Below are 10,244 nucleotides of genomic sequence, written 5' to 3' on the forward strand. Positions count from 1 at the left end.
GTTGTTCTTAAACTAATAAAAAAAGAACTTGAGGCAAACAAGTGAAAATTTCATTTTTATTAACTGGTATCAGCTATATAATATCTAACGTAAATGAGAAAATCATATACCAATAATACACAATGCCAAGGTATATGGATGGAGGTTTAAGTCATATTTGCCTAACATGCTCAAGTGAGCAGTACAGTTAGGGGAAGCAGTCCTTTTAGGTTTTTGCTATTTTAAACAACCTATCCTACAGATTGAAACCAGTATGTAAGTGTACACCAGAGTGGCTCGGTGAAGGGTTGGCCTGATCTGCCATGAAATCAACACATCAGACAATGATACAAAGCAATGTCAAGGTGGCAGTCTGTGAACTGAAGCCCTAAACATACACAAAGGCTTGAGCAAAGATACACCGCTGTGTCCAAAACCTTCCGCTGTCATCTGAGGAGAATTCATGCACCACATTTTTGATCAGGTACACTCCATTAATAATGGCATTTTGACACAAAAAAAGCAAAACCTTCTAAAACGTACACTATTACTGTACATTTACTACTTGAAAAGGTATAATTCAGTATATTTTCAATAAATGGCTTTAACCATAGTCACCTTTTAAAACATCCTTCAACCATGGACTAAATATCAACTATACAAAAATATTCAGAATCAAAATGTCTTGTTTTTGAGACCTGAATTTGTTCTTGGAGTGAGTTACCACCCTGATTATGGTATTATGAGCCCTTATGAGCTACAGAACGTACTATTACATGCTGTGTCTTCAAGCGCAGACAAAAACAGAGGACAGTATTGAAATCTAAATAAAAACTAAATACGTATTCAATCCAAACTAATGGTCATAAATTTGAATAAGCATTTATTTTTCATATATATATACACATTCTTTACCGTCTTGAATAAGGAAAGTGTCAATTGAGCAAAGAAAACAAATAGCTTAGGATTGTTTATTGCTCTAAAAGTAATTTGAAAGGAAAGCACCATCATGGAATATTAGTGCAACATGCCAAAAACTGTTTTAAATGCATTTAGTTCAATGTTCATGTCAACATGTCTCAGAAGAACAGAAACACGGCTTAACCTCATTTACAATGACTGGCCAAGACATTAAGGCATCTGAAACATCCACAAATTCATAAGCATTACTAATTGTATTAAATAAAATGGAAAAAGGCCAACAGGGACAATGTTTTAACTGCAAATACCAATGAGTGGGACTATCGCATAACATCTGCATCAGAGGATTCAATCTGCTTTGGTCCACAATGCAAAACAGTACAATAATAAATAGTTCTTGACATCAGGTTCAGGTCGTTTTAATTTTATAAAAAGGCTGGCACTCTGCCACAGCGCAAGTGACCCCTGAAAACTCAGTCCCAAAAAAGTCCCAATTAACAAAACAAAATCCTTGAATCTAAACTATTACCGTACTGTAACAAAGCAATCAATTTTTACAGCATTCACTATAATATTCAGTGTATCCCCAAAGGCATCTCAGTGGTGTCGAGGTCATGTCAACAGGAGAATTATTCCACCGTATAGAACATCTAAACACTATTTAGAAACATGTGCATCTTTAACAAGACATGTGCATCTTTAACCTCACAAATTGAGTTTGAGGATTCAATAGACTGAGATGATCATTTCAATAGCACACTCAGATCAGATCCACCAATCCCAAAACTGTCTGAAAAGAAGAGGTGAAAGAGCAGAGAAACTCAGACCCATCACTGAGAACCGCACAGACTTCAGAAGAGTGTCTGATCTCTGGGCTGACTTTGACCTACAGCGGGTTTGTGCTGTGCCTGAATCTCACTGGTTTACAGGATCCTCCAGCAGTCCATACTTGCCCTCAAGCACCTGAACTGTAGCAGAGAGAGCACTGCAAGACAAGACAAGAGACGGGCCCATGTTTTATTTGAAGTAGGGATGTGCCAAGATGGTTGACTAAATGACTAGTAGACTAGTGAGGTCAACTGATCAGTACTGGATCAAAGAAGAGACATCCAATTTTGATGTGCGCATCAAACTAAACTTACGAAAGTGATTTTATATACGGCAACACTATTTTGATTTACTTTAGACATTCTACTAACAATAAGTAACTACATGCCAACTAGCAGTCATTAGAGGATTTGTAGACTGTCTGCTTAATATCTTCCAACACTTTATTTTGATGGGTCCACAACATATACTTGCAAAGTTTGTCATAGTATGTCAACTTAATTTATAAACACTAAACCTAACCTAACAGTCTACTCCGAGAGTTAGTAGACATGTTGTTGTAAATAAAGGCGAGTTGCAAATGAATGAGAATTAGTTGATATGTAGTTATAAAGTTACTTATAGTGAGTAGAATGTCTAAAGTGGACTATCAAAATAAAGTGTAACCTTACATACAGTGCTATGCATAGGTTTAGACACCCATGCTAAAGTTGACTAAAAAGAGAAATAAAAAATCATCTTTTGGAAATTTAACTTAATGCCTTAATTAAAAAAATTAGGAAAAATCCAACCTTTAAGGACACCAATTTTCTTTGTGAATGAATAATGTATCGTAAATAAATAAATGTTCTTCCTTAAAATACAGGGTGCATAAGTTTGGGCACCCCTATGTTAAATTCCCATAGAGGCAGGTAGATTTTTATTTTTAAAGGCCAGTTACTTCATGGATCCAGGATTAAAATTTGGTGTCCTTAAAGGTTGAATTTTTCCTAATTTTTTAAATTAAGGCATTAAGTTCAATTTCCAAAAGATGATTTTTTATTTCTCTTTTTAGTCAACTTTAGCATGGGTGTCTAAACTTATGCATAGCACTGTACATAACACATTAAATGCAAGTCAAGTGCCTACTTTAATGTTTCAAATACCTTTGGTGCAAAAACAAGTGTCAAAATCTGGAGAAACGTTTCACTGTCATTCAGTCTAACAGATTTATATAAAAATTAAAATTATTCTGACCTGTATATATTAAAATAATACGTGATCATACTAAATTAACTTATTTAGAAGTCCCTTTGGATAAAAGCACCTGCAAAATGACTAAATGTTATTATATTTTAAATGATTAAAAACTTCTTGCTGACAAATGCAGAATACCTCATGGTTTGAAGGATAATGGTAAAGATTGAAAATGACAATTAATTAGTTCTGAGGGCCGCACTGTGATCCTTAATTGAATCTTTTAATGTCATCTAATGATTCTTGTTCTAAATATGATCGACAAGATTTTTTGCCATGTAAAATATCGGTGATATTTTAGTGGGCGTCTTATGTAAACCATGGTGAAAATGTATGGCAATCATTTTTTTGCTCAGAAAAAAAATAAAAAGAAACTGAACAGCACATATTCTATTGCACGGAAAAAAATAATGCTGTATTAAACCTTTATTGTATTATTGCTTGAAAACCCCTTTTTGTCATTGAACCATATACATACACACACAGCACTTTTATGAATGTGTTAACATGGTTGCGAGTTGCTCACCATCCCGGTCTGATTATACGGTATCTGCCGCATACAGACAGATCCACAACTGTTGAACCCAAACGGCTTTTATCTCCAATCAGGCCACCGTCCACCACAACATCCAGACTGGGCCACAAATCCTCAAACTCCTGCAGAAAACATTCAGCAGGTCAAACACACACTGAGGCCCATTTAGGAATAACTTTGAGTTCTGTACTTACGTTAGAAGCAACTGTGCTGGTTTGTGCACTGATGTTAGCACTGGTGAGAGCAAGCGGCTCGCCGCACATCTGACAGAGACGCCTCATGAACGGATGGTCTGGAATACGAACCCCTATGAGCTACAGCACACAAAATATTACATGATACAGAAGACAGACCACAACAGAGGACACTACTGAAATCTACACACATAACAAAAAGAAGTGTGCTTAAGTGTGATAAGAAAATGTTATGCAAGTGCACATTTAATACAATTAAGTACATTTAAAAGTGCATAATGTGATAGTCAAATGAAAAGGTTTAAGGTACATTGTTTTAATCATCTTTTGTTGTGCTTTAATGAAGTACACTTATTTTGATGTGTTGAACAACATACTAAAGCACAAGAAAAGTACTTGATTATATTTTGTAATTTAGTGTATTTGATATTTAAAAGTAATATATGTGACCCTGGACCACAAAACCAGTCTTAAGTGTAAATTTTTCAAAATTGAGATTTATACATCATCTGAAAGCTGAATAAATAATGTTTCCATTGATGTATGGTTTGTTAGAATCGGGCAAGATTTGATCTGAAAATCTTGAATCTGAGGGTGCAAAAAAAAAACATCGAAATATTGAGAAAATCACCTTTAAAGTTGTCCAAATAAAGCAATGCATATTACTAATAAAAAAATGAAGCTTTGATATATTTACGGTAGGAAATTTACAAATTATCTTCATGGAACATGATCTTTACTTAAGATCCTAATGATTTTTGGCATAAAAGAAAAATCAATAATTTTGACCCATACAATGTATTTTTGGCTATTTCTACAAATATACCCCAGATACTTAAGACTGCTTTTGTGCTCCAGGGTCACATATTTTAAATGTACTAATCAGACAACTTCATTAAAAATGCGAAAATACAAATATTTGTAAATAGTTTCAATAGAAATTACATTAAAGTATATTTTAGTTTATCATAAATGCTTGTCAGTACATTCAGCAGTAACACTTCAACCATATTGCAAAGATAAATAATTATGAAATTACAGTTAAAGATGTACTTAAGTTCTAATTAAGTGGGTCAAAAAAGTTCAACTAATTGCATTTAATATACCATATACATTTTTGATTCAATTTTAAATAACATGCAATTATGTGTTCAAATACATTACATTCATAACAATAGTAGTACTCTTTTAAAAGTATGCTAAAGCATTCTTATTCACAAGGGGTATATATATTCAAGCAAACACAGAATAACTAAAGCACACCTTGGTAAAAGGATTGAGGTCTCCGTTCAGTGTGGAGGACCTCTCCAGAACGAGTGTAACCGGTCCAGGCAGCAGATCTCTGAGCAGATCCTCCTTCACAGACACCTTACAGAACCTGAAAACATTCAGAACCCGCCTTACAACACAAATACAGTACTCTATCAGAGGGTAATACCATGGTACTTCATGCATATTGCTTAAGTCACACTTAAAATATTTGTTGCAGTCAAATCAGTGCGTTGCAATGTCACTACTATTCAAACAAATGAGATGTTGGTACAATGTTTTTGAAAGCCTCTTGATCAAAATACAGTAAAATCAGTCATATTGTAAAATAAAATAACAGTTTTCTATTTTTAATATATTTTATGCTGATTTCTGTGATGTGCAGCTGTATTTCCAGCATCATTACTCCAGTCTTCAGTGTCACATGATCTTCAGAAATCACTCTAATATACTGATTTACTGCTCAACAAACATTTCTGATGTTTTCAAATGTGGAAAAAAGGGTGTTCTGCTAAAAATTGTGGTAACAGAGACATTTTCAGGATTCTTTGAGGAATATTTAAAATATTAATATTTTGTAATAGGCTATAAAACATCTGTGGTTGCAGTTTTGATTCATTTAATGCATTATTACGGAAATAAAAAATATCTTACGGACCCCAAACCTTTCAACAGTAGTGTTGTTTTAGTAAACTGATCTGAGATCTGTGAGCAAACCTGTATATGTCCTGTATTTCTCCGACACAGATGGCTAGAGGTTTGTCTCCGTTCCTTCCTTTGATATCATAAACTCTCCTGACGGCCGCAGAGTTTTGAGCCACGCAGGCCAGACCGTAGATGGTGTCGGTGGGAACGGCCACGACCTGGCCGGCCTTCAGAGCCTTGACTGTGGCGGTCAGGATCTCGGTCCACTCTGTGCTCACAACAAACAAAACACACACCAGCAAAAGAGGATTAGAAAACTCCAGGCCAAGGGCTGATGCTTCTCTGATCTATTAGAGCCACATTAAAAAGTTTTTTGGTACACACCTTGTATTTTTAGATCCATCAACACTACATTATGAAGATCATCACTTTTTATTACACTACAATATTGTTATGCGTGTTTCTTTTTAAATGTTATAATTTCTGTATTTTTACTCAAATTACTTAATGTCTCAAAGTTGTCAATTTTTTGCCAAAACCAACAATTTCACCTCAAATAAAAAACGTTTTACCAAAAATAAGTGGTCTACTTGGTTACCACTGAAACAACAGAATGACACAGAAAACGTGTGAAGAAAAAAAAGATTTTAGCAATTTTAATAAAATATAATTATGTAGGTAGCTATGACATCACGACAAATATTTTGTCCATCGAACACAAAAATGGTTTAAAATGTGATTTTCAGCACAGGGTCATGAACCTATTTTAGCACCAGTCGTTCATAATACATAACTTCAAATATAGAGCAAATGACGCTGCAATAGAATTATTGATGAATAATAAAGACATTACACGACTCGTTATTTATTTATTATTAGTCCACAGAGCCAGAAGTGAAAGACACCGGTAAGATAGCGGAAACACGAGCAGAGAAGTGCCAGTAGTGTTTGTTTCTGGACTAAAGCAGCACGTGTGAGTGTATGATGGCCATATATCATTACCCTGCTGCTGCTGCGGCGTCAGGTCCTCGGAGCTCTGCGCTGCTAACCGCAGGACTCTCGTCTTCAGCTCTTTACACATCCTCTCGCTCCTCAAAGACCTGTTTAGTCTGAACGAGCAACTATCTAGACGTATTCCTGGCCGGCCGTGCGAATAACGCTGAAGAGCACCATAAACAGCTCGACGGCATGCTTTCATAAAGCAGGAAGTCAGTTTGACAGCGATTCAAAATAAAAGTCCCTTTATAACAAACCTGCGGTACAAAAATATAAATTTAGATCTTTATTTCAGTCGTGCAGGAACAACACATTCCTAAGTTATGTTAAGACCGGTAAATATAATTAAATTTCTCATGTCATTAATTAATATAATTAAGATCGGAAAAATTTCGTACATTTAAAGAATAATTTCATAGACTGATATTTCTTATTAATGTCCATACTACAGAGAACACTGAGGAAGCAAACACCCAAATAAAATATCTTCCTGCAGATCAGGTAAATTGCATGCTTCTGTATTTATTTATTAAACCGCTATTATTTATTTCACTAATAAATACATTTTTCTTCTGTGAAACATCTGGAGGCTCTTGATGGCAAAATCTCAGACAGACAGGAGCTCTGCACCATGATCCTGAATGACCTGCTGGAAATAGTATTTTTATATTATTTACAGATGTGCTTTTAAAATGCTGCTGTTTATTTTGTAGGAAAGAGGACTTGAAAATGCATGAACTACTGAACTCTTTGCTTTCAGTATTTGCACTTTACAAGTGTCTATAAATAAATAAAATCTTGATGTGAAAGTGTTGGAATACAGCAATTTCTTTCTGCAACAATCAAAAGTGTAAAATAATGTAACAACTCAGGATTTTACTGGTATTGTATTGCTTTTTGATTCAAAAAGTTATTACTTTGCCATAATACATTATACTTTATACAAAACAAGCATATGAGAAAAATTTCACATTATACATTCTTTAAAAATACAGATCTTTACAGTTTCCTCACACTTTGGGTATCAAAAGCAGTCCTTATGGAAGCATTTGTTTCCTCTTTACCTCAAGCTTCTGAGACTCAACGAACATGTCAGACCAACTTCTCTTGTCTGGTGTCCTCTGATGCTGCCTGAACCAGAACAAATCCAGAGTAATGAAAAGCAACGGCTTAATAAGCTAGTTTGTTGCACTGAAAGACCAAACCATAAGTTAATGCCTTAAAAAGACCCATGTGTGAATGAAAACATAATGATGATGGCACCTGATGAAGGTGGAATGATTATTTAAGCAACAACAACATCATTGCAGGTTTACATGAACCGATCTTGAGCAAGAACAAAACCAGAACAGTTGACAGTCAAGCAAGTAGTTCTTTCACCAGTATTTTTCCAACATTAAAACAAATGCAAGATTTTCATGTCATGTGGGGTTCAATTAAAAAAAAATAAAAAATACACTGAAGCAGCAATAATGTTTAACAGGAAAAAATATATACATAACATTGCAATGCCCAGATACAAAACAGATTAAGTCACACCAAACATAACTGTACACAACACAAACATTTTGATAGGTGAGACTCAAGGAAAAAAGGCTTTTAAACTTGAAATACTCAATGCAACAGGACACGGCTGTTTCTCTACATCAGGGGTCACCAAGTTCGGTCCTGCAGAGTTCAGCTCCAACCCTAATCAAACACACCTGAAGCAGCTAATCAAGCTCTTACTAGGGCTGTGTCCAAATTCAGGGTCTGCATCCTCCTTAGGATCCTTCCTACCCGGTTGAAGGAGGAGGGATCCTCCGACGTCCGCAAAACCCGGAAGTTGGTGTTTGTGAATTTGGACGGCCTACCCTTCTTTCAGTTCCCTCCCTTACCCGTTGCTCATATCCTGTCGCCTAGCAACCGTGACAGCGCCAAGCAAGAAGCGGGAAAATGGACAAACAAAGAGTTATTCTCCTCATTTTAATTCTTTTGGAAGAAATAAAGCAATTAAATAAATTAAATACTTTCTTTGCTCGTTGTCTGACTACAAGACAGTCACATCCAGGTAAGCCATTATAGCCTATTTTTATTTGTTTTTAAGTATTCTACTAATTTCTCCTACAAATTCATTGAGCCGAAGCATAAACTTTAGCTTGTTTTGTCAGAGAAACTCCTCTCCCACTCCGCTACAGCTCGCTTCGTCCGCCATTACGCTCTGCCGAAAAGAATTATGGGATAGGTAGGACGGGAAAGGATCCACAACACCCATCCTTCCAATTCGGGGAAAAGGAGGACGTATTTGTGGGCCGCATTTGAAGGATCCTACGAATTTGGACAGCCTTCGTCGCGGCGCTGTGACGTAACATCCTTCAAATGAGTACTCCGAAGGATGCAGACCCTGAATTTGGACACAGCCTAGGTATACTTCACACTTCCAGGCATGTGTGTTGAGACAGGATCAAGTTTGATGACCCCTGCTCTACATGATGACTTGCACACTAAAATGACCACTGAATGCTGACACATGATATTTTGCTTATGAACATGTACAGATGGAGTGATTTTATGTCTTTTCTATATGCTCTATGACATTGCATAGTTACTTATTTTTGTTAGGTGATCAAAATGAATCTTTCATGTAAAGTAACTTGCCAGTCCTATGTGAAATATGCGAACAAACAATAAAGTCAAAAAAGCGTGTGCATTATTATTATTAAGGTACGATTGATCATTATATTGGCTGGACCCCAAAGGGAAAAACTGTGTTGTTCAGACAGATCGCATTACAATGTTCTAGTACTAGGTTTGCACAGGTCCCATTAATAGATATTTAACAAGAAAATGTAGTGGATAAATAGCAAAGCAACTAATTAACATCGAGGGAGCGGCGTACGCAGATTCTACCATGAGCTACCAGCATCACTGTCAGTTCACGGCTTCATTTGGCACAGGATAGGAAAAGGCTCGCTCAGTAATATCAATCCGATTCAAATTCTCCATATCTAGTCCACGCTGAAATGAAATAACGATCATGAGTTGTAAGGCAATTCTTATCCTACTTGAGTCTGAAACACAAGGATCTGCGGAGAACTACATACTGCATACGAGATGCACAGGTGACCGTAAAGGCAGTGCAGAGTCACATCTCTCATCTCACACCCAAAGTCTGATTTCTCATAGTTTGATACAAAAATACAAATACAATCTAAAGGTTTAAACATTTATCTTCTCAAATGTATTATGTATTTACATTATGGTCAGCTCTTTAGAACCTCGATACAGCAGTGGTATATAAATGAGGGGCGTTGGCCGGGTCGGGCTGAACCGTGGCTGGGTAGTGCACTACAAGCAAGTTCAAAACAACAGGTCAGATGAGTTCTGTGTCTGCTTATCTGGTCAGGAACCCATAAACACACACACACACACACACACACACAGACAGACACACACACACACGCGCGCTTATCATCTTAGAATATACCGCTGCTTGTTTTTCTGCATCCCTGAGCGGGTCACAAGAGACTCACGCGGGTTTAGAAACAGGGTTCACAAAAGAAAAAGTGCAAGGAGACACTGATAAAAGGTGGGAAACAGAGATCTGTAACAACCGATGGGGGAACCCCCCCCAAAAAAAATCAAGAGGAGAAAGAAAACAT

The 10,244-nt window shown here is 36.3% G+C and overlaps 1 protein-coding gene across 1 annotated transcript; it reads right to left on the bottom strand.

Moving 5' to 3' along the window:
* Window positions 1–39: 39 nt before the first annotated feature.
* On the bottom strand, window positions 40–6,823 carry LOC306887050 (threonylcarbamoyl-AMP synthase-like). The gene is made up of 6 exons (XM_079444518.1): window positions 6,610–6,823; window positions 5,680–5,875; window positions 4,957–5,071; window positions 3,694–3,813; window positions 3,491–3,621; window positions 40–1,885 (listed from the first exon to the last, which is right to left on the bottom strand). The coding sequence occupies exons 1-6, from the start codon at window positions 6,803–6,805 to the stop codon at window positions 1,816–1,818; spliced, it is 828 nt and encodes a 275-aa protein (XP_079300644.1). The 5' UTR covers window positions 6,806–6,823; the 3' UTR covers window positions 40–1,815.
* Window positions 6,824–10,244: the final 3,421 nt, after the last annotated feature.

The sequence above is a fragment of the Barbus barbus genome, assembly GCF_936440315.1.
Source record: "Barbus barbus genome assembly, chromosome: 21".
Taxonomy (NCBI): domain Eukaryota; kingdom Metazoa; phylum Chordata; class Actinopteri; order Cypriniformes; family Cyprinidae; genus Barbus; species Barbus barbus.